This window comes from Dendrobium catenatum, unplaced genomic scaffold (assembly GCF_001605985.2).
Source record: "Dendrobium catenatum unplaced genomic scaffold, ASM160598v2 fragScaff_scaffold_1720, whole genome shotgun sequence".
NCBI lineage: Eukaryota > Viridiplantae > Streptophyta > Magnoliopsida > Asparagales > Orchidaceae > Dendrobium > Dendrobium catenatum.
In genome coordinates this window covers 160362-186347 of record NW_021320182.1, presented here as the reverse complement: position 1 = coordinate 186347, position 25986 = coordinate 160362, and the positions used below count along the sequence as shown (strand labels likewise).

Below are 25986 nucleotides of genomic sequence, written 5' to 3'. Positions count from 1 at the left end.
GACAGTAAAGAGAGTGGATGTGTTGAAAAGACAAAATAGAGCAATTCAAATCTGGCATGGAGGAAAAGTTTTTTAGCTATGGAGAATCGGATGGAGACCCGATTTGGAGTTATATAAGAGATGTTAAGGAATCTCATGAAGATGCATTCCAAAATTTCACTGGTGGTTCCAATTGCCAACCATTACCCGGAATCGATCGAGATTCCCTTTGATGAATCTAAGAAAAAAGAAATCAGATAAGAAGAGTTCGATAAGGAGATTTTCTTTCATCAAGAACTATATACTAGGACTCTGATAAGAGGCAGATTAGGGGTTCCGGATGGGGGAACAACAATAAGAGAGTTTTATGGTGGACATGTTGATCACTAAGGGAGGTTTTTTGGGCAAGGAGAGTGGACGACCAGAGGAGGAGGAGGAGGGGGGGGGGGTCATGTGAGGCAAAAATGGTGGGATTCCCACCCTTGGATACATGGGGAAAATATAGAGGGGTCATGACAACCATTACACTGAAGGAGGGAGAAGCTATTGAGGCGGTGGCGAGGTCATTGTATCCAAGTGTTGATGTGAAACAAACTTAATATCTTGTAGCAAGAGTTGCACCTATTCATCCGGATTCTCAAGAATTTAGTTCATATGGTGGAAGAATAGATGTAGATCCACATGCTTTACCCATTCATGGCAATTCACATTATGGTACACCACATTCAGCTTCAATTTTAGTAGCTCCAAGGAGGAATTTTGATGATCTCATCTATACTCAAGGTTCAAATATTGCTTATGGCGTGACTTTACCCCCAGCGCGTGATTATATGTCAAGGAAAGGCCTTCATGGTTCTGCAGGAACTGACTACAAAGGGAGCATTTTTCCACATAACCATCTAAATCTTGGAGTCCCAACAATTGTTGAATGGAAGGATGATAAAGATGCTTTTTGTCAAGAACTTGATATACGCGAAGAGGAGTGCCATCGGGATATGTTGCAGGAGAGGAAACGAAAGAAGGAACGTGAAAGGGATTATCTATCCATAGATAAGAGATATCCTAGGTTATCACTATCTCCTAAATTTACAAAGAATGAATTGTTACGGACTCTGGACTTGAGACTCATTGCCTTGAAGGAAGTGCTAGTTGCTTCTTTCAATCGTGCTATTGGTGCTAATTGTTATACCAATCATATTTCTGATTTAGCATCTCCGGACTTTTGGAGCAGCGCTATTAAGCAACTTATTATTTGAGTTTTTGGAGTTGTGCCCAAATAACATACATTTCGACACTTCAAAGAAGCAGCAAACATCCTTAAACGATTCAAGAAATATTAACCAAGTAGCAAAAAGAAAGTTTTCCCTCCTTAGTCTTAGTGTAAAATATGATGTAGTTAATCCCGTAGCAGCCATCGTTTCTTCTGCTGAAGTAGCCCAAACTAGGAAGCATAACTCATCAGAGAGTGAGGATTCCTCAGATTCAAGTGATAGAGATAGCCCCAATGGTGTAAGAAGTCGGCAAGTTGTAAGATCTGCAATACCTAGAAGATATGTTTCACCAATGCGGCAGATCGAGGTAAGTAGATCTGGTTCTCGTAGGTCTGCTGCAATTACCATTAAGAGCCTCAATTACTTTCCAGAAAGAGAAAAAACTATAAGAAATAGAGATGTTGATCCAACCCATTGTGGGGATGATGAAATGGAACATCTACCAAAGAAGCCTGAAAATAATGTCACTAGGATGAGTGTTCAAGATGCTATCAGCCTTTCTGAACACAAAAAAAAAAAGAAAGATGAAAAATGCAGATATTCAAAATAGGAAAACTTCAGAGGTATCCATTAATGCCAACAAATTTCTCTTATGAAGATGGAGTGCAGTAATGGGTGGTTCCTTTAAGTATTCTAAATAGGAAAAAACATCATATTGCTTCTGGTAACTTGAACCATGAAGCAGAGAAGAAAAAAGAAGATGAGGTGAAGACCAAGCCTTCAAATCCAGAAAGTGTTCAAGTTGTTATATCTGAAGAGATCGTCACGGCAGAACCACTGCAAGGTGATGCTCCTACTGAACCTATTGTTGCTTCCATTGATATGGAAGGTAGAGATTGTACATCGACTGAATGGAATCAGCAGCAGGAGGCTGAGTTGAATGGTATGCTTATGAAAATGATGGAGAGCAGTAAGGCTAGTAAATACATTGATGCCAAAGTTGGTATTGATGGTTTGTGAGAAACATCTATAGATTTAGGTTTTCTTTAGTAGCATTTCAAGCCGCCGAAGACCCCAGCCATCAAACTCACCATGTCAGCCAAGACCAAAGTCTAAGAAGTCACTGAGGCGTGCGATTGTAGATCACACACGTCTTCACTACCCCCAACTTTGATAGAAGACATAGAGGTCATTTTGGAGCCCTTGAAAGTTGAAGGGGTGCGTCGAGGGGAAATAAGAGCACATAAGGTACTTATCAAGTGGAAGGATTTGTCAGAGTACATAGCCACATGGGAGACATATGAGATGATTTGAAGATAGTCTCATCATTCCTTCCACCTTGAGGACAAGGTACGTCTTTGGGGGAAAGTATTGATATGCCGCCGGGGGGGGGGCATAGCTAGGCCGAGTAAGCTATTATTTATTATGTAAGAAATTAAGGGGGAACTATTTAGGAAGGTTCATAATCAAGAGAAAGTTGTTTAGGAAGGTTTTTAATAAAGGCGGAATTGTTTAGGAAAGTTTCTAATCAAGATGGAGTTGTTTAGGAAAATTTCCTAATTTTGTTTATGTTATTTAGAAAGTGTTTAATCTAGAAATGTTTCCTGGATCATGTTTAATTGTTTAGGAAGATTTTATAAATCATATTTAATTGTTTATAAAGGTTTCCTAAATTATGTTTATGTTTATTAAGAAGGTTCTATTTATTTAGAAAGGTTTCTTAAATTATGTTTATGATGATTAAGAAGGTTCTAATTGTGTTATTGTATTCTAGGGCTATATAAGGGTGAGTTTGTCTATAGTTTAAGGTATGATACGGCTTAGTTTATTTTCCTATTATTTGATGTGAGTTCCTAGCGGCATCTAGGGTTTGTGGGAGGGCTGATCTACCTCTTGAATAGTAGATCAATTGTATATTACTTCATTATTGATAGAGAAATAAGAAAACTAGCTTTATCTTTGTGTTCCTACGTTATTTCTGTTTTATTTGATGTTTTTACTTTCAAAACACATCAAAATCTTAAACCCTAAAATGGCATGCATTAAATTTATGTGCACTTCGTGAAATTCATATAAAAATAACCTTTGCTCAACCGTAAGAAGTTGCTACCAATATATGTATACAAACACATTATTAATTGCTAATGTTGCATAAGCTATGCTGTGAATCTTACCACTAAATATGCGAGCCAAAACTTGTCGGATATAATGGATGTAAGCTGAACAAAGCTGGTTATGTAAATCACGTCATGCAAATAGCTGCAACAAGACATAACAAGAAGTATGCATCATCAGAAAATAAATATATTAGCAAACTGGGTAAGAAAAAAAAAAGAAAAGAAAGATCATTCTAGCACTTCGTAATATTTTGGATAGAAATTAACATGCAAATTATTACAAAATGAATTGAATTTAGTAACAATAAATAAAGGTTTCCCATGATTATAAGGGTTTTAGTAGCTAAACAATTAAGATATTATCTTGCTATTTGAATCTTCATCATCAGCCTAATTCTAATTATTTAGGGTCAACTTTTCCTTAATATTATATTGTATGAGGTGTTTAACTTATTCTTTATAGATCATTTTGAACAACTTCTAGAAATCATATTATCGTCTCTATTCTCATTATTTTGTATAATGCAAAACTTAAATCTACCACATTTAGGCATTACTTTATATTCCAATAATATAAATTGATAATTATTAAAATCACAACCAATAAATTTGCATATCATATACTTGATCTTTACCCTACTAATTCTAGGTCATTTAGCTTATAATTATTTTTTTTTTCTAATTTTCACTTATTTCAATGGATGTATCAAAAAATATATACCAAGTCATCTCACTTTGAATTTCCCTTATAAAGCATCTCCACGATTAGTATAAAAAACAATGTACTCAAAGTTTATCTGGATAAAATCCAACAACTTTTTCAAATTTATTAAGTGTTCCATCAAACATATATTTAATTACTTTAACATATCATAGAGGATGACAATAAAATCCCACAATAATCCCATGACATACATTTTGGTTCTTATCTTAGTTTTTCCTCATTTGGATCATAGAAATTTTCACCAATATTAACTTATTTTATGACATTGAATACCGAATTATTTTATTTTTTTAATTCAATGAAAACATTTTGTTTCTTACCCGTACTTTAATTTTACATATGTATTCTCGTGATACCTTAAATGGCATATATTGGTTATTTAAATGAATTAGACGAACAAGGAAATGATTTTAAGTTTTTTTATTCTTGATTTTTTTGTTCTTCTTTGTCAAAGTAGAGGTGTTTATGATTGGTAAGCTACTAATTTTTTATTCATAATAGAAACTATTTATGATTGGAGAACTAAAAAGTAAAGATTAACTTTGATTTTTATTCTTTTTATTGATCAATTATTAATCTTAACTTCTTTTTATTGTATAACTAGAGAATGATCTTTTAAAATACAAACTAATGCAGTTGATAATAATTTCATAGAAAATGATATTAAACCTTTGTGGAAGTACATTATCAAGTTTGACAAAGGAGCAAAGGGGAAAGAGAAAATATAGAATTTCAATGTTAGTTTAGCTAAGGAAGAATAAGGAAATATATTCTAGCATGAGAGCTCACTAAACCAACTTGAGGGTGGTATTCGATTATGCCAAAAAAAATCCATACAATTTTAGGAATTACAAAATTAGATGTAGATGTTGAGTAAAAGAAGGTTCCCCCTTCCTACTTCTAGCCAAAGTGGCTCTAATCTAGTGAATCAATATTTTAACTCGCAGTTAAGTGAAAATTTATTTAGGAACAGAGAGTTGTGATTCATAGAAGAAAAAGACATAGAGACCAAAGATACTTATTAAAATAGCATTAAATTTGTAAGTTAGATATCAATTGCATGATGAAATTGCTCATATGTTCTACTTGATTGTTCTTCCATTTAATTTAACAAGGAATTTATGTTATTTTACTATTTTTTTAATGCAACTAATGGCACTCTCACAAGATATATATTCAAGGTTATAATCTTTTGAGAATAAAATTACAGAAAAAGAAACAAGATAATGTTAAAATAATGCTCGAGTCAATTAAAGAAACTTGAACTAAAAAGGGAGCTGGACTGATGCCAAAAAAAAACTCTTATTAATTTTATGATACTTATATAATGTGGGCTTATGCTTAAATAAGTTATTAATTGAGAATGAGCATATAAAGATAAATTCAAATCATATCAAAGAAATGATTATGAGGGGTTAGATCAAATGAAATGGTTCAAATAATCACTGATAACGCATTGGTGTACAGAGAAGTATGAACACTAATTAAGATTCAATACTTCTGTTTTTTTGGACTTCTATGTTGTTCACGCATTGATTCTTGCATTAAAGAATATTTGTACTTAGAAGAATTTAAAATGTTAATTAGATAACCTATTAAGAATGTAATTGGATAGCAGACATTGCAGGATATGTGAAATTTTGACAACCAAAACAATACACAATAATGTAAAAAATAGCAAACTTATTCCAAATGAATCTAGAAATAACACCAAGGGGATTGTAATTACTAATCTTCAAGCAAAGAAAGACAATATACAAGTTGATTTACTATTCGAGAGGTGAATCATCTCTCCCACAATTCCTACCAGCCACTAGGAACCCAAAACCCCAATAAAAATTGCTTTCGAAACAAATTCAACATAACCCTAATAATTTTCCCCTCTTAAACAGCCTCAATCCCCTAATAAATTCAACGCCTCTTCTTCTATAAGTGATAAAGGAGGTCATGGGCCTCACAGGGGAGCTGAAAGGTTCCTGATCTGCTGTAAAGTTCTTGGGCCCTACATCAATACTCCCCTCCCAAAAAGTCATCTTGTCACAAGGTGGAAAAAGAGAAACTGCTTCTATATGGTACTGTAGGGCTCCCATGTCGCCTCATACTCTGATAAATCCTTCCACTTGATCAGCACCTCACTGATCCCATTGTCTCCTTGGCGCACCCCTTTCACCTCCAATTGTTCTAATATCACCTCCATATCTTCTGATAGTGTGGCCAATAGTACGGGCGAGGGTTGTGGGCTCCAATGGCTTGTCTCAATTGCAATACATGAAATAAATGATGGATGGATAAGGTCAGTGGCAACTGTAGACGATATGCTATTGCGTCAAGGCTCTCCACTACCTCGTAGGGCCCAAAGTAGTGGGGGGAGAGCTTCTCATTCCTTTGTTGAGCCAAAGTTCATTGTTTATAAGGTTGGATTTTCAAATAAACACTATCCCCAACTCAAATTGTATGTCTCCCCTATGTCAATCCACCCACTTCTTCATGATTTTGTGCTCTCCATAGATGTTCCTTCAATTTTGCCAAAATCCATCCTCTTTCTCCCAAGCACTGCTTCGTCAATGACTTTGGTGTGTTGAGATGCCCATAATTTATCAGATGAGATGAATCTCACCTATATAGGATGGTATATGGTGTTGTATGGGCTGTTGTATGATAGTAAGTGTTATACCAATATTCTACCCAAACTAATCACTTGGCTCACATCTTTAGTGTATCTGATACAAAGCAATGAAGATAAGTCTCCACACTGCGATCGACCACCTCCGTTTGACCATCCGTCTGGGGTGGTAAGCTGTACTTCGCTTTAAGATAGTCTCTTGCATCTTGAATAACTCCCTCCATAAGTGGTTCATAAAGACCTTGTCTCAGTCGGACACAATAGCCTCGAGTATGCCATGCAAACGGACTACCTCTTTAATGAATGCGACTACCACCCATACGACGGTGAATGAGTGGCGTAATGGAATGAAATGAGCATATTTGCTCAATCTGTCTACCACTAAAATCACAATGAACCCTTCTGATTAAGGTAGTCTCTCAATGAAGTTCATAATCACCTCTTCCCATACCTCAGGTATTTGTACAAGACCACCTGGAGCAATAGCCAGGTATTTATCTCTAGCACATATCACAACTGGCCATCAAATCCCCTACATCCTTTAGCATGCCCACCCAATATAGCTTCGTTGTCAGTCTATGATATTTCTTCTAAACTCTTGAATACCCCCCAATAGATGTGCAATGAAACTCCTGCAACAAGTGAAGGATGTGTGGTGATGTCCTCGACAGCACAAATCATCCACGATATAACAACTTCTGACCCATCAAAGAGTAATAAGGATGTTAATCCTTGTCCTGCAATAAGTCTCCTCTGATCTTACTAAACTCCTCATCATGCTCGATTTTATGCTTCGAGGCCTCCTAATCTAGCACCATGGGATCAAATAGAGCCATAACCTGAGAGCTTCACTACGCCTGGAGAGAGCATCTATAGCTTTATTTTTCATTCCAGGCTTGTACTGGATCTTGAAGTCATAACCCAACAACTTGGAAAGCCACTGTTGATGCTCCTATCACCACAGAAAAATGCCTTGTTACAAGCGGAAAATCCCTATTTCCGGTGAATTTCTGACAAAAATTCATCCGACGGTAATTAGTGCGTCGGAAAATGTAAACTGACAAAAATTTTCTGCAGGAAACTTTTCGGCGACGTTTTTTGGAGGAAAAAAATGATGACAAAACGTAGTCTTCCTTCAACGGATTTCGGCGGAAAAAAATGATGACAAAACATCGTCTTCCTTTAACGGATTCTGTTGTTTAATCCACTGATATTTCCGGCGAAGAATGTGCGCCGAAAATATCGGCGGATAATCTGTCGTCTTAGTCTGCCGCATTATTATCGACTGACAGTACCGTCGGAGTTTTCACCGGAAATTCCTGTGTAAACGTACGTCAGAAAGTCCACTTCATTTTCGTTGTATCGTGTTGCCGGCGGTGTTTCCGGGGGAAAATCTGCCAGAAACATATAGCATAAAAAAATAATCTTCTAACTTATGAAACTGATTTCTACAATATAACCCACATACAAAAAGATCCAATATTATATGCATTCAAATATTCACCTCTAATCAAGAACATCATCAAATATTAAACATAAACATATAAACAATAACAATAATAAGAAGAATATCATCAACAAATATTCAATAATAAACAAATGTAGATTTCCAAAAAATAAATAAGTTAATATGTCCAAAAACACATAATTATAGATGTCCAGAATAAAATAAACAACATCTACTTTGAATCAGTCTCCTCCTCTGCTGAAGTTGTACTCTTCCCACTGAACTACTACCTCATCTTTCGCATTTCCTCTAACAATTGAGTTTGTTGCAGCCGCATCTGCTGATGCATCTCCATTTGTTGTTGCAACTGCATCTGCCAGTCAACTTGTGCTTTCCTGACCTGCTCTAGCTCAGCTATAAGGGTAGTTATCTGTTGGCTATATATAAAGACTCATGGGTGTTTGCTGAGAAGCTGGAGCCACCAGATGTCTGCCCCTCGTATGCATAAGCTTGCGAGCCTAAACTGTATACTCTGTCGTGTTGCATTCCTACCGCTTGCTACCAAGTGCGGTAGTCAGAATATTCTGTTGATCCACCAGAAGAACTTTCACCTGCTGCAGTCTGGATCTCTCGAAGTTGTGTATACTCCTCCTTTGAAAATAAATAAAAAATTAAGCAATTTAGACATGAAATCAAAAATATTAAACTTATATACTTACATAAACTCTCCTCAATCGCTCATCAACCTATTGCTGGTCCTACCGCTTGTGGGTATGACAATGCAATTCAACATGGGTCGATTCTCTACCCAGCACCTCTTTCTGTAACAGACATAGATTAGTATTCATAATAAAATAAATTATTAAAATCTTTTAAAATTTCTTACAAAACGTCGTCTGTGTTCAGTATGTGGAACAGAAGTACAGAACCCCCAGTATGAAGAGAATCAGCCATGCCCCAAACATCATAAACTTTGTTCTGTCTATTTTGGTCCCTCCTGCTATACTCTGGGCTAACCCAAGCACGGCACAACTCAGCCCATACACTCTCACCAATCCAGAGTGGTCGCTCGCCTGACTTTCTAATGTCTGTAAATATGTTTTGCATGCAGGTCGACCCACGCTTCTCAAAATTCTTTCTGATTTTATCATTATTTTGTGGCAGCCAATAAAAATCTTTCTGCATTTAAAAACATACAATATGTAATATATATTTTATTAAATTATGTAAAAAAGATATAATACAAAACATATTTATATAAAAACTAACCTCAAACTCTCTAAACCGCATACCCCACACTTTTTTCGAGACTTTCTTCCAAGAAACATAAGGTGCATCATACATGTAATGTATTACGCCCCGTATTTTATATGTAGGTTGTTTTGACGGCAAAAACTTGCAATAAATATGTTGTGTGTCAAAAAAATATTCAATTTTATTTGCATGTTTAAAATATAATAAATCATATGTGTCATCGCAGATTCAATCAACATGGGACCCCATGTCGTCTACTTTGCTGTAGCAGAGGTCGAAGGTCCACATGTAGCAAGCTGAGGGGGTGGTGGGGGATAGTATGGCGGGGCATATGATGGATATGAATAAGTAGGAGGGTCACCATGAGAAGGTGGGGGTGGGTAGTAAGGGTAGGAGGACTTTTCTATCACACCATAACGCCCAATGCATTCCTCTACTTCCACCATCCAACTTAAATTCTATTGATAATATCCCCATCTATTAAAACATGTACTTTTATTAATGACTTCATAGCCCAAAGTCACAATCCCTCAACTAGGTCTATTACTATTAAAATTACACTCCATATATTAAGTTTTAAATCTACTTTATATGAAAACCTTTAGACTTTAAGATTGACCTACATAATTCAAGTTTACCTTCAACTCCCTCTCTACTATTATCAACAAGAAGAATATCATCAGCAAAAAGCATACACCAAGGTAGATTCTCTTGCAAATGTCTAGTGAGAATCTTCATAACTAAAGCAAAAAGCATAAATTAAGATATATTCTCTTTCAAATGTCTAGTGAGAACATCCATAACTAAAACAAAAAGCATACATTAAGATACATTCTCTTACAAATATCTAGTGAGAACATCCATAAAAAAAAAAAAAGCAAAAAGCATACACCATGCAAGGTACATCTCTTGCAAATATCTAGTGAGAATATTCATAACTAAAACAAAAAACATACACCAAGATACATTCTCTTGCAGATGTCTAGTGAGAACATCCATAACAAAAGCAAAAAAACATACAACAAGGTACATTCTCTTGCAGATGTCTAGTGCGAACATCCATAACCGAAACGAAGAGGGAAAGAAATGAGAAGAAAGACTGCGAAACGATCAAAATAGGGCCCTTTTCGTCGAACTTTCCGGCAGATTATCCGTCGGTAATATTACCGGCGGATAATACGTCGATAACTATTAGGCGAGTTTAAGTAAGCCAGCGCAATTTACGCTGGTAATTCTGCCAGTAATAACAAGCGAAAATTGCGCCGAAATATTTTAAATGCCAACGAAAAAATCGACAGAATATGCGCTGATACGCTAACGGAGAAAATTTTGCCGGAAATACCGTCGTTAAGTTATCGATGCATATTTTGCCGGTTAGGCCATTGCTTTTTCCGGCGTATGTTTCTTCGCCGGTAAGGACAGATTTTCCTGTAGTGTATGTCGTCATCCGGTAAGGACAGAAACTTCAAACTTCTCTAATCGATACTGACTATGAAGTGTCACCCCAATATGTAAGATCTCCACTTATGCATTGTCAATACTATCACCATCAACTCCCTTTCATACACTGATTTCAGTCTGGCCCTAGCGGTCAAAATCTGACTGGAATAAGTTATAGGCCTTTAATCCTGCATGAGAACTGCTCCTAACCCATAGCCTGATGCATTAGTCTCCATTAAAAGCAGCTGGTATAAATCTGGTAGTGCTAACAAAGGCACACTAGTCATGTCTTTCTTCAGCTGCTCAAATGTCTGGGTGGCTATCTCCCCCCATTTGAAACAATTCTTCTTCAGTTGCTCTATCAACAACCATGCTATAGAGTTGTATCCCCTCATAAACTTTCTGTTATACCTTGTGAGTCCTAAGAACACCCTCAAATCCTTTAAGTTTTTGGGTAAGGGCCACTCCAACATAGCCACTATCTTGGAAAGATCTGCAACTACTCCTGATTTCGATACAGCATGTCTCAAATACTCTGTCCTTTGTTGTGCAAAGGAACACTTATTCAAATTGGAATACAACTGATACTCCTTTAATGTTACTAACAAGAACCTTAAGTGCTCCACATACTCTACCTTAAGACCGACTATACACCAAAATTTCATCGAAGAAAATCAATACAGACTTGGGAAGATATAGCTGAAAAACCTTGTTCATAAGTGACTGAAATGTAATTGGTGTATTGATAAGCCCAAAAGGCATCAGCAAAAACTCGTAGTGGCCTTCATGACTCCTAAAAGCAATCTTGTGGATGTCAACATGCCGCATTCTAATCTGATGGTATCCTGATTTCAAATCAATCTTAGAGAACATCATCACTCTATATAACTCATCCAATAGCTCATCAATAACTGGTATAGGAAACTCATCCAACACTGTTTCCTTATTCAAAGACTGATAATCTACACAAAATCTCTAACTACCATCTTTATTTTTCACCAGCAATACAAAACTAGAGAAGGGACTAACACTGGGATGAATGATCTGGGCCTCCAACATCTCCTTGATCAGACTCTGAATTTCATCCTTCTAAACCTGTGGGTATCGGTAGGGTCGAACACTGATAAAAAATACCCCCTCTCAAGATGATGGCATGCTCATGCTCCCATGGGGGACGTAGGAGCTAAGGCAGATGGAACATCTCATTGAATTGTTGCATGAGTGGATGGAATATCTAGAACTTCCCCTCTCTCCATGCTTCTTCCCTCCCATGAGGCTCTAGAGCTCCATCAAGAATCTCATCCCTACCCTAGCCATGGTCTTAAGAGAAACCCTGATTTTTTATAGACTAGGATCCCCCCTGATCCTCGCCTTCCTCCTCCACCATGAATTCCATAGTCGATGCATTCCAGTCCACCTTGCTTTCCCTCCATGTATACAACCATTTCATGCCCAAAAGTATATAAGTGTTCCTTAACTTCAAGGGAAGAAAATCCTCCTTCATCTGGATCTCTTGCGATGTCACCATCAATCTTGGGCAAATGCCTCTACTCTTCTCCATCTTCCTAGTTCCCATCATCACCCTAAAACATCCTATGTCGACTAGCATCAGCCCCAACTGGTCCATCACCGGGTTGGAGATGAAGTTGTGAGTCGCTCTACTGTCTGTCAGAACTACCACTAATTCTCCTCCTATATGTCCCCTCACTTCATCGTATGATTTGACGTAAATCCCACCACAGAATTTAAGGAGACCACCACATCTACATGTAAATGCTCCTCCATCTCAACCACCTCCTCCTCTAGAATATCCTCATCACAGACTGTAAGTACCTGCAGCGACCTGTCCTTACAACGGTGGCCCACCCAATGCAAACTTCTCATTACAACGGAAACAAAATACCCTAGCTACTTCTCCTGAACCTCTACCTCAATCAGCTGCTTGAAATTTTTCCATGGTCGTGCTCCTAATCCCATATCATTGGGTACTTCTCTCTAAGTGGGCACAGGTTGTACCTCTAATGCCAAAAAAGTAGTCATCGTTCAGTATAAAGCTCCCAAACTGCTACCTTTGCTGCTTCGTTCAAGTGAGCTTTTGTCCTGCACCAACTGGGCAAGCTCCATAACCTCCCCAACCCTCGTGGCCTTAATAATCGGACAGCAGCCTGCAGCCCTAATCTCTAGCTTGAGTCACGTCATGAAATTCCCCTCCAACACAATCTCGGATAGCATCCCCAATCAGCTAGAAAGGTACTCAAACCTCTCCTGATAATACATCACTATCCCTTCATGACCAGAGCAAAGAACTGCTCATAGAAGTCCATTTCCCAACTAGTTTGAAAACATTCTAATAAACTATCTTTAAGCTCCCTCGACGATCGGACAGGATCTCTAATGTCTCTCCACTGATACCAAGCCTTCCCATCCAAACATAAAGTCGTCGTGAGTCTCTCCTCTTCCATTAGCACATTCACAGCAAAGTCTCTCTACCCTATAGATCTACTCATGAGCATCTTCCACCCTCAAAAATAGGCATCTTCAGCTTTTGTAGTCTCGAATTCCCTCCGCCCCAAATTTCTTTTCCACCTCCGGCTCCTCCCATATAGCGATTATTGTGATCTCTCCATTGTTCTCTCCCACCCCTCCTTTATAGATATCCTCTTCCTCAAAATCAGCCCTCCTTGTTTCTTCCTCCCAATTTCTCCTCAAGCTATATCCTTTGTCCATTTCCCTCCTAAATATCAGTTTAAGAGGTGGCATATTTTCCTTGTCGCCCAAGATTTCTACCTCTCGGTCATCCCTCATTGTTTTGATATTGAGGTTTCCTCCACTTCTTGGCCACTCGCCAATGCTCTTGCCTCCGACATTGTCATTTGGGTATGAAGCTCCAATATTTTCTTCATCATACCCTCTAGGTCATAAAACATTCATTCCATGGATGAAAGATGTTCCTCAACTTCAGATTTAAACTAGCAACTTCTCTTGCTAGTTTCTCTTCCAAAGCATTCACTTTTTACAGCGCCATAGGTCCCGAATTGTGCTATGATACCAATTTGATAGGATATGACGACCAAAATAGCACACAACTATGTAAAAAGTAAAAATAACAAACTTATTCCAAATGGATCCAGAAATAACACCAAGGGGGTTGAAATAACTAATCTCCAATCAAAGAAAGACAATATATATGTTGATTCACTATTCGAAAGGTGAGTCGTCTTTACCACAATTCCTACTGATCACTAGGAATCCAAAACCCCAACAAAAAATATTGTATGAACAAATTAAACATAACCCTAACTCTCCACAATTTTTCCCCCTTAAACAACTCCAATCCCCTAATAAATGTCCCTTAAATCTTTCCCAAAGAGCTCCCCCCCAAGGCCTCTTCTCTCCTATATGTGATAAAGAAGGTCATAGGCCTCACAGTGGAGCTGAAAAGTTCCTGATTTGCTGTAAAGTTCTTGGGCCCTACATCAACTTCATAAAGAACTCATCATGAATCACTTGATCAGGCTTTCAATTTTAAATGAATTTGCGAGGCTAAAAATTTTTGGAAATAATATACACTCATTATCCATCAATAGTCATTAAACTTAGGCAACTTAAAATTATATAATAATCATTACAAAACATTATAATTAGTGAAAAGTGGATCATATATTGAGGAGATGAGTGAATAAGGACTAGCTATTGAAATATTTATGTTTGGACAAAATAAATTATATTATTTCTTTTATGGAACCAAGTTGTGAGATGCTTAAGAGTAAGTGGCATAAATAAGCCCCACCTCCTCCATCCCTCCCTCCCTCCACTTCTTGTGTATGCATGTCGGATTCTATAATTAAAATGGTGAACGCGATGATATATTGACATGATGGAAAGAGAGAAGAAAAGTCCAACTTTATAAAATGAACTATGTCAATCTTGTGCATAGATGGAACAAAAGTAATACTTTCCCTCATAGCTTAGTCCAATCTATTAATCCAAGTTAACATTTAAATGTTTATCTTAGCCCACTTCACAATCTTTAGTCTTACTTGTTAGATGTATTTTGTTAGAAAAGTAGATGTATTAGATTTGGCTTATGTTAAGTAGTTGTAGACCTAAAAAATTTGATTAGAAGATATTTGAAATGACCTTTCTTTATTAATTTGACTCTTAACATGACACAATGGATAAAAAAGATTCATATAGCCGACCCCATGTAGTGGGATAAAAGCTTGATGATGTTGTTGTTGTATTAGATGTATTTTGTTCTTAGGTAGTTTCGCTATGCTTTGTTAAGTAAAGTTCCAAATCATGTTGCTCTGTATAAAGACATGAGTAAAGCTCCAAATCATGTTGCTCTATATAAAGACATGGAGAAATAAAAAGAGAGGTGTTGACCTGTTTTTTTTTTTTCAACAGAACCAGGTCAACTTGACCTGGTCAAATTTGATCAGGCTAGACCCCAGGACCCATCCCAATGGGTCCAGGAAGTCAAGCCAAGTCTGTTGAGCCCAGACTCAGGTCCTGGGTCAACCTGGTTGACCAGGTCAACCCAAATTGACCCATTAGGCCCATTAAAGCCCAAATCAAATTCTAAAGCATTTAAACTCTTGCATGGCCCAACCCAACACTCTCTTGGCCTAATTGACTAGGTTGACCAAGTCAAACCTTGACTTGGTCAAACCAAACCATAATTAGGTCAATTTGACCTGTTTAAATAAAATTTAAGCCTAATTAATGCATTAAATTCATTCCACTCAATCCCTAAGCAAGACCACGACAAATTCAAATTTTTCCCTCATATTTGACTCCCCATTGAATCCTAGCAGTAGATCTAAGGGTTTGGACCTTTAAATACTAAAAATTAGGTCAATTAGGTCAACTTTTGAGCTTTTTTTGCTCTTGCTCTCTCCCCAAGCCTCCATAACCCGAGATCTTTGAGGTGAGAGCTCCCAGGACCTATACCCACACTTCTTAAGCCAAACCCGACGGTAACACCTCGCCGGCAACGAGGATTCCAGCCACCCGAGGGGATTTCTGTTCCAAGGCTTCTCCCCGTTGATCCATTACGTTTCGAGACGTGGTTTCTTCTACAAAAGGATTCGTGGACAGTCTACAAGTGCAACAAGTTCAAGATCTCCCGAATCCACCTTGTGGATTACATAAAAACTCAAACCCTAGTCTAGAACACATAGGGTCAAATAGCTTTTCAATAAGTGCTTTTTGGATCGAGCCAAGCGTCCCCCACGATTGCTCTTCACTTCTAGAGGCTAGATTTCAAATTTCGTGTAATTTGGTTCACCCGATCGAGAGTACGAGCTAGAATATTGTTTAAGGTTTCGGTTTTCACCGCCCGTTCCTTGCTGACGACCCGAGCCATTGATCGCTCGATCAACGGTTCGAATCTTGTCTTTCTGCAGTTCCCATCTAACCGTCTTCCTGATCTATCGTTCGACCGCATTGTCCAACTCGATCAAGGCCCTTGATCCCACGCCGCGGGAGATCGACGGCGGCGATCGAGGCAGACGTGGTTAAGTGGTTGCCACGTCAGCCCCAATCATTGCCACGCCGCTGTAATCATGGGACGATGATTGGCGGCGGAGCCAATGATTGGCCGCGGTCCTATCACCCGCTCAGTCGCCGCCGCCTTTTCTTTTAAAATAAGTATTTTAATTATTATTAAACTTATTGATTGACATGAAAACTTTCACATCTGAACTTAGAGACACCCTAAATTTCTCAGAATTTTCTAGGAATTTTTAGAAGCTTTTAGACCTCATAATTAGCCAACCCTAATTTATCCGTTAAATAGGGTCCCGAGACTTTTAAAAATTACAATAAATTCATTTTAGATCAGAAAATTACTCATAATACCTCAAATTGCTTAGAATCTAATCCCCAACCTTAGATAAATAGGGCTCCTTAGTTTGACTTTAGGTTGACCCCTAATTTAACCTTAGGTAAAAATTACCTTTTTGCCCCTAATAAATCATTAAAAATTATTAAAAATCCCAAATTTTCACCAAACACTTGGGAACACTTCCTTCTGTCATTTCTGACCTTTGGGGGTGATTCCAATTAGTTTATGCCTAATTTGGATCAAAACCTTAAAATCAACCTTTAACTAGATAATTTAGATAATTCCATAAATATCATGAATTTAGAAAATTCATAACTAATTGTAGAAAATTACAAATTAGGTAAACTCACTTGCATTAGACTTCTATTAGCGTCTAGTAGTTATTAAAAATATTAGGATTCTAGAAACTAACCTAAATTAGAAAGCCAACTTTTTGATTAACTCCAGCCTATAGCCTAGGGCCCGAAACTTGAAAAATTCATAACTTTGCATAGGAAACTCCAAATCCAATAAACTATCTGTCTAATTACTCACCTTAAGGTCTAGCATTTACTTAAAATTTTAGGAGATCCAAATCTAGCCTATTTCTCATAGTGATTTTTTGGACCCTCTCAGCCTAGTAACTAGAAGGACCCGGAACTTTCCAAAATTAGCTAATGTCATTTGAACTTCAAATATCACTACCCCAAATATTTAAAACTGATCAACCAATTAAACTAACTAAAATGGACCCCAATCCATTAATATTTAAACTCTAATAAAAATTTCCTCTTCTGGCCTATAACAAACCTGAAATTTAGGTAACTTTAACTAACTACTCATATTAGGACATATCCAAGCCACACCAGTCATACACACACGTAGAATTATTTGCTAAGGCACCACTTCTAGACTTAGGCTAGGCCGATGTTTATTTCTTTCTACTGTGTGCCGGAGCTTTTCGTGATTTTCACTTTATGTTATATGAAATTGATTGGTGTGTTTGTTTACTTTTTCCGTACTCTGGATATGATGTGATGTACGTTAGATTTATCCCTATGTTAGGAACGATGCATATATATTGTTCTTCTTGCATGTGGTTATGCTCTTGTTATGCTAAAAAGCGGGCAACTGTCATGATTTCTAATGATGTTTTATGCAGGTGCTTGCTCAGCCCCCCTAATAAAATGAGGGCTAAAATCATTAAATTATAACTACTACAAGTGCTCCAAAAGCTGCATTAGCCCTCAATCGTTAAGAGCATGGCCAAGTTTGACTGTGATGCGCATTTTTATTCCTTATATAACTGCTTGAGATATCATAAATGTTTGATATTTTTATTAGGATAACCATGCAGGAGAGTAGATTTACTGCTTTCTATTTATGAAAATATTTGTAATGAATTGTTACGAGTTATGAAATTGACATTTGAGTTGGGATATTCTTATCCAACTCGAATTCCAAAAGAAGAAGGCATATTTATATGGGAGAGTCTTCTTCTATTTGAAAGATCAAGTTGGATGGCTTTAGATATCCAAAGAGAAAAGGCAATACCCTTTACTAGGGGGAATTCTCTCTTCGTTTGAATGTTCAAGCCATGACGAATCTAAGGAGTCCAAGAAAAAGAGATCCAAGGAGTCTAAGATGGAAAGATCCAATGAGTCCAAGGATGAGTGTTCCAAGGAGAAGAAGACTGAAGAGTTGAAAATTTGAAGACCCAATATCCCACTCAAAATCATTTGCGTCTGTCATAGGTTAGAAATTCGGGTTGTTGGCAGTGGTGCCAAGCCACTTTACTTTCTACATACCCTGGATTGTAATTAAAGGGCAATTTACATATGGACATTTACTTGATTGGTTTATTTATATTGATGTGTTTATTTTATTTGCAGTAGAAATTGTCTGCTTTTTTCAGGTTTCTTTCTTGCATGCCAATTTTGTTTTAGCCTGGATTATGTTAGGCTCTTTTAAGAAATATAAAACTTTTTTTCTATTCATAATTAAAATTTAATATTTAAGATTTAAACAATTTAAAAACTTAATGAATCTAGGTAATTGCCGGAACCGTTCGGGATCGCATGCATAATGTTGCATCTCCTCTCTCCTTCTTATAAGACGCCTCCCTGCCTGCGGGTAGAGTCCAAATAATCTAGCCTATGAGGATAAAATGCCGGACCTAGAGAGGCTCAGTCTTTTCTAAAAATTATTTTATATTAAACTTGTTTTTAAAATTCAATGCATACTTAATTTAGACCTTTCAACTAGCATGGATTGCATTAGTAACCAACCAAATTAAATTTTAATTGCATTAGCTAGAAGCATTTATCCTACATAAATCCATGACCAAATAGAAAACTCTCTAGATGTCGGTTCTCTTTTCAAAAACTGTACCATCCACCCATCTTTCATAAATGACTAGACTACATGATTTTGAATTGATTTAGGTGGTTAGCTGGCTCCCCAATCCAGGTCGAAGTCTAGACTTTTGCACTGCATTAGTTAGGACATGGGTGTTACTGTGTGTAGAACACTAAGCCCAACTTAGATTTAGAGCTCAAGGCTACTATATTCGGTCTCGTAGTATACCTAAATAGTGGGTATGTCTCTTTTTTTCAGGGACTATAAATCCAATTTATCTGCGTCACAGGATGACGCCACCTTTATACTTCTCTCACGCATCTGATTAAGTGCTTGACCTTCTTTTCTCCAGCTTCATTTTCGTACCCTAGAGCCACCGAATTCTGGTATGAACCATGCATGTTGACTCACCCCTTTGGGACCTTTCTTCCTTTTGAGTATGACTTCTTAGTCTACACCCTTGTGTCAATCCCATATTGGGAAGGATAATGTATGATCCTTAATCGAGAGTTTTCTCGGGCTTCGATCTGGGATGTAATTAACTACGGGGGCTTGCGCCCGTAAGTAACTTGGCCCCACATCTACTAAACCTCATCTGAGCTGATGGATCGGGTGGGGGAAACCCGTGACAGTGATCAGGTCGTGTATATTACTACCCATCGAGGTGCGCTGGCGAGAGCCGCTATCTTCAATGGTTAGTCGTATGCACGATCCAATCTGTACCTTCCAATTGGCTCATTTGTGTGGTGCTCTTTAGAAGGTCCACAGGTTTCTGGCGACCACTGTGGGACCAGTTTCTCTCTCCATCTTTGGATCATATATTATTCTTTCTTGTCTGTACTCCGGGATTGGTACTCCTTAGATTAGGTCCGTCCCACTCTTAGTTAGGGTTCCTTCCCCTTTAGCTAGAATTCTTCTCTACTCAACTTTTTTCCAGCCTTACAGCTATTCCGTCCTTTATCAATTCTTATTCCTGTCTTCTTTCATGATTCAGTACTAACTAATTTTTCAAATTTCTTTTCTTGGCAGCAGTGTCATGGCTCCTTTCGTTCCTTCCATGACTTTTAGCTTTGGCTCGGACGCACGGGTGACTCTTCCTGAGTCCCTGCTCGCTAGTCCACCAGCTGGAGGGATCACTTTTGGTTCCTTAAAGGACTCGGCCTTCGTCACTCTTGGCGGGCCGACCCCGGCTGAGGATGCTGCATTCTCTCCTCCCCAGAGGAGAGGACGCGCAGCCATACGCCCATTTGGACGTCCAGCTGCTCGGCAGACAGCTCGGGCACCTGCTCGTCCTGTCCATGTACCTGCGCAGCCAGTGCTCCCAGTGGCTAGGCAACCAGTGCCTAGGCCACTTCCAGTTCCCCCTGGCCAGCGCCTGCCGCTCCTGTTGCACAGGTTGCTCCGTCCCCTCAGTGCCAATAGCCTGTTGCTGTTGTTACTCCCGCTTTTCCGACGAAAGTACCTCGAGTTCGGGTTCCCTCTCCCACTTCCACTAGGAAGAGGGGTGCCCGGACCGAGGTGCCTTCGTCATCTTCTGGTCGGGTTTCTGTTTTCGCTCGGCTCTCTCATCATGAGAGAGCCGGGCAAACCCCGACTCTTCCAATTGTCCATGTTCCCCCTGCCACCCAGGCAGTGGGTTTAGATGTTCCGTCTACCTCCACCTCCGGCCTTACGAGAAGGGCTAGGAGGAATAGGAATAGGAGGCTCCGTTTAGCTGCATCAGAGTCAGAGAGGCAGCATATGGAAGACGCGATAGCTCACCAGGAGCTAGTTCAGAGGACGGTGGCTCCCAGGCAGCGGAGACCACGACTAGTTACCGTTGTGCCCACCACGGATGACATAGTAGCTCCTGAGATAGAGGCGATACAGGGAGGAAGCTTCTCTCCACTGACATACAATGGAGATGAGGAGGATGTTGCGCGCATTGCGGCGGCTCCTCCTGTCACTACTACTTTACCCCGGGCTAGGATCCCCAGGGACGCTGGTGTTCGAGCCCTCACTCAGAGGATTCGAAACATCGTCCGCCTAGCACGAGGTAGAGGGCCTGTCAGTCGGGAGTGGTTACTCCGACAGATCTCTCGGGCTACCTTCCAGTTGAGGAGACAGACTGCGAGGCGACTGTACAGTTGGCAGAGAGGACAGACACATCAGCAGCAGATGCAACCAGTCTGTCTCCTCTTTGCCAACTGTGCAGTCGCCTCGTAATCTGTCTCCTCAACTGGAAGGTAGCCCGAGATATCTATCGGAGTAACCTCTCCCGACTGACAGACCCTCTGCCTTGCACTAGGCGGACGATATTTTGAATCCTCTGAGTGAGGGCTCGAACACCAGCATCCCTGGGGATCCTAGCCCGGGGTAAAGTAGTAGTGACAGGAGGAGCCGCCACAATGCGAGCAACGTCCTCCTCATCCCCACTATGAGTCAGTGGAGAGAAGCGTCCTTCCTGGATCGCCTCTATCTCAGAAGCTACTATGACATCCAGGGTGGGAACAACTGTAACTAGTCGTGGTCTCCGCTGCCTGGGAGCCACCGTCCTCTGAACTAGCTCCTGGTGAGCTATCGCGTCTGCCATATGCTGCCTCTGACTCTAACGGAGCTAAACGGAGCCTCCTATTCATATTCCTCCTAGCCTTTCTCCCAAGGCCGGAGGTGGAGGTAGACGGAACATCTAAACTCACTGCCTGGGTGGCAGGGGGAATAGGGACAACTGGAAGAGTCGGGTCTGCCCGGCGCTCTCAGGATGAGAGCCGAGCGAAAACAGAAACCCGACCAAAAGAGAGCGAAGGCACCTCGGTCTGGGCACCCCTCTTTCTAATGGAAGTGGGAGGGGGAACCCGAACTCGAGGTACTTCCGCTGGAACAGCGAGAGTAACAACAGTAATAGGCTGTCGGCGCTGAGGGGTCAGAGCAACATGTACAACAGGAGCGGAAGGCGCTGGCCGCCTAACCGCAGGACGAACAAGGGAAACTGGAAGTGGCCTAGACACTGCTCGACTAGCCACAGGAAGAACTGGCTGCGCAAGTACAGGGACAGGACGAGCAGGTGCCCAGGCTATCCGCCGAGCAGCTGGACATCCAAAAGGGTGCATGGTTGTGCGTCCTCTCCTCTGGGAAGGAGAGAATGCAGCAGCCTCAGCCGGGGTCGGCCCGTCAAGAGTGACGAAGGCCGAGTCCGTGAAGGAACCAAAAGTGATCCCTCCAACGGGTGGACTAGCGAGCAGGGACTCAGGAAGAGTCACCCGCGCATCCGAGCTAAAGCTAAAAGTCACGAAAGGAACAAAAGGAGCCATGGCACTGTTGCCAAGAAAAGAAATTTGAAAATTTGATTAGAACTGAAATCATGAAAGAAGATAGGAATAAGAATTGATAAAGGACGTAATAGCCTGCAAGGCTGAATAAAAGTAGAGTAGAGAAGAACCCTACCTAAAGGGGAAGGAACCCTGACTAAAGAAAGACCCTAACGAAAAGTAGGACGGACCTAATCTAAGGAGTACCAATTCCGGAGTACACACAAGAAAGAATAATATATAATCCAAAGATGGAAAGAGAAACTGGTCCCACCGTGGTCGCCAGAAACTTGTGGACTCCGAAAGAGCACCGCGCAAACGGGCCAATTGGAAGGGACAGATTGGATCGTGCATACGACTAACCATTGAGGATAGCGGCTCTCGCCAGCACACCCCGATGGGTAGTAATATACACGACCTGATCACAGTCACGGGTTTCCCCCACCCGATCCATCAGCTCGGATGGAGTTTAGTAGATGTGGAGCCAAGTTTCCCACGGGCGCAAGCCCCGTGTTTAATTACATCTCAGGCCGGAACCCGAGAAAACTCTCGATTAAGGATCATACGTTATCCTTCCCAAGGTGGGATTGGCATAAGGGTGTAGATTAAAAAGTCCTACTCAAAAGAAAGAAAGGTCCCAAATGGGTGAGTCAGCATGCATGGTTCATACCAGCATTCGGATGCTCTATGGTACTAAAAGAAAACTGGGGAAAAGAAGGTCAAGCACTCAATCACATGCGTGAGAAAAGTATGGAGGTGGCGTCATCCTGTGATGCAGAGAAGTAGGATTTATAGTCCCCGAAGAAAAGGAACCTACCCACTATTTAGGCATACCACGAGACCGAATGTAGTAGCCTCGAGCCCTAAATCTAAGTTGGGCTTAGTGTTCTACACACACTAACACCCGTGTCCTAACTAATGCAATGCAAAGATCTGGACTTACCCCGGCCTGGATTGGGGAGCCAGCTAACCATCTAAATCGGTTCAAAATTATGTAGTCTAGTCATTTATGAATGATGGGTGGATAATACAGTTTCTGAAAATATAACCAACATCTAGAGAGTTTCTTATTTGGTCATGAACTTATGTAGGATAAATGCTCCTACCTAATGCAATTAAAATTTAATTTAGTTGGTTACTAATGGAATCCATGCTAGTTGAAAGGTCTAAATAAAATATGCATTGAATTTTAAAAACAGGTTTAATGTAAAATAATTTTTAGAAAAGATTGGGCCTCCCTAGGTCTGGTACTTCATCCTTATAGGTCATATTATCTGGACTCTACCCACAGGCATAGAGGTGTCTTATAAGAAGGAGAGAGGAGATGCAACATTATGCATGCGACCCCGGATAGTTCCGGCAATTCCTTAGATTCGTTAAGTTTCTAAATTGTTTAAATCTTAAATATTAAATTTTAATTATGAGTAGAAAAAAGGTTTTATTGTCCTTAAAAGAGCCTAATGCAATCCAAACTAAAACAAAATCGGCATGCAAAAAAGAAACCTAGAAAAAGCAGGCAATTTCTTTCACGCAATTAAAATAAACACATTAATATAAATAAACCAATCAAGTAAATGTCCATAGGTAAATTAGCCTTTAATTATAACCAGGGTATGCAAAAAGTAAAGTGGTCGGGCATCACTGCCAACCCGGATTTCTAAACTTATGATAAACGTAAATGACTTTGAGTGGGATATTGGGTCTTCAACTCTTCAGTCTTCTTCTCTTTGGACTCCTTAGAACTCTCCTCCTTGGACTCCTTGGATCTCTTCTCCTTTGACTCATTGGATCTTTTTTCCTTGGACTCCTTGGATCCGTCGTGGCTTGAACATCCAAACGAAGAGACAATTTCCCCTATTAGGGAGTAGTCTTTTCTCTTTATATATCTAAAGACATCCAACTCGACCTTCCAAATGGAAGAAGACTCTCCCCTATGAGGATGTATTCTTCTTTTGGAATTCGAGTTAGATAAGAATATCCCAACTCAAATATTAATTTCACAACTCTTAACAATTCATTAAAAATATTTACATAAATGGAAAGCAGTAAATCTAGACTCTCCTATATGGTTATCCTAATAAAAATCCCAAGCACTTATAATATCTCAAGCAGTTATATATAAAATAAAAATGCGCATCAAGCCAAACTTGGCCATGCTCTTAATGATTGAGGGCTAATATAGCTTCTGGAGCACATGTAGCAGTTATAATTTAATGATTTTAACCCTCATTTTATTAGGAAGGGCTGAACAAGCATCTACATAAAACATCATTAAAAATCATAACGGTTGCCCCCTTTTAGCATAACATGAGCATGGCCACCTGCAAGAAGAACAGTATATATGCATCGTTCCTAACCTAGGGGTAAATCTAGCGTACATCACATCATATCCAGAGCGCAGAAAAAGTAAGCAAACACACCAATCAATTTCATACAACATGCAGTGAAAATCACAGAAAGCTCCGGCACACAGCAGAAAGAAATAAACACCAGTCTAGCCTAAGTCTAAAAGTGGTGCCCTAGCAAACAATTCTACGTGTGTGTACGGCTGGTGTGGCTTGGATATGTCTTAATTTGGGTAGTTAGTTAAAGTTACCTAAAGTTCAGAATAATTATAGGCCAGAAGAGAAAATTTTATTATAGTTTAAATATTAATAGATTGGGGTCCATTTTAGTTAGTTTAATTGATTGATTAGTTTTAAATACTTGGAGTAGTAATATTTGAAGTTCAAATGATATTAGCCAATTTTGAAAAGTCTCGAATCCTCCTAGCTACTAGGCTGAGGCGGTCCAAAAAGTCACTATGGGAAATATGCTAGGTTTAGGTCTCTTAAAATTTTAAGTAAATAATAAACCTTCAGGTGAGTAATTAGAAAGGTAGTTTGGTGGATTTGGAGTTTCCTATGCAAAGTTATGAATTTTCCAAGTTTCAGGCCCTAAGCTATAGGCTGGGGTTGACCAAAAAGTTGACTTTCTAATTTAGGTTAGTTTTTGGAATTCTAATATTTTTAATAAATATTATACCCTAATAGGAGTCTAATGCAAGTGAGTTTGCCTAATTTATAATTTTCTAAAATTAATTATGAATTTTCTAAGTTTAGAGTATTTATGGAATTGTATAAATTATTTAGTTAAAGGCTGATTTTAAGGTTTTGATCCAAATCAGCCCAAAACTGATTGGAATCACCCCCAAAGATCTGAAATGACATAAGGTGTTTCTAAGTGTTTAGGGAAATTTTGGGATTTTTAATAATTTTTAATTATTTATTAGGGACAAAAAAGTAATTTTCACCTAAGGTCAAATTAACGGATAAATTAAGGTTTAATTAAGGGGTCTAAAAGCTCCTAAAAATTCCTATAAAATTCTGAGATGTTTAGGGTGTCTCTAAGTTCATATGTTAAAGTTTTCATGTCAATCAGTGATCTACCCTATCTCCTAGAAATTTTCTAAGTTCACTAGACAGGTCCTTAGGGTGTCACTACATTATATGGGTTTAAAGTGAAGTTTTAGCTAACCCTCAAGGTAATAATGCATGGTAACACACAAAAGCAGTAAACACACCATGTCCTTAGATCTATGAGAGTTTAAACTAAGTGGTGGTGCATCCTACGCATACAAACTACAATAAGAAGAAAGTAAGTCTAATGAAGGGATTAGTGAATGATTGAAACATAATCATCCACTAATCCACTCCCCCGTGATTGCTCATCACACA

General features: G+C 39.2%; 1 protein-coding gene and 1 long non-coding RNA gene across 4 annotated transcripts in view; both read right to left on the bottom strand.

Annotated features, from left to right (window-relative positions):
• Positions 1 to 25986, bottom strand: part of LOC110097924 (transmembrane protein 208 homolog) — a 50779-nt gene that overhangs the window by 8944 nt on the left and 15849 nt on the right. For all 3 annotated transcript variants that reach the window (XM_028701452.1, XM_020824586.2, XM_020824585.2), the window contains exon 4: positions 3365 to 3449. In XM_028701452.1, coding sequence (XP_028557285.1) covers positions 3365 to 3449 — 85 coding nt within the window. The remainder of the gene's footprint in view (positions 1 to 3364; positions 3450 to 25986) is intronic.
• Positions 7689 to 9279, bottom strand: LOC110097925. Its single transcript, XR_002303278.2, has 3 exons — positions 8988 to 9279; positions 8821 to 8922; positions 7689 to 8752 (listed from the first exon to the last, which is right to left on the bottom strand). It is a non-coding gene; the product is annotated as an uncharacterized LOC110097925 (long non-coding RNA).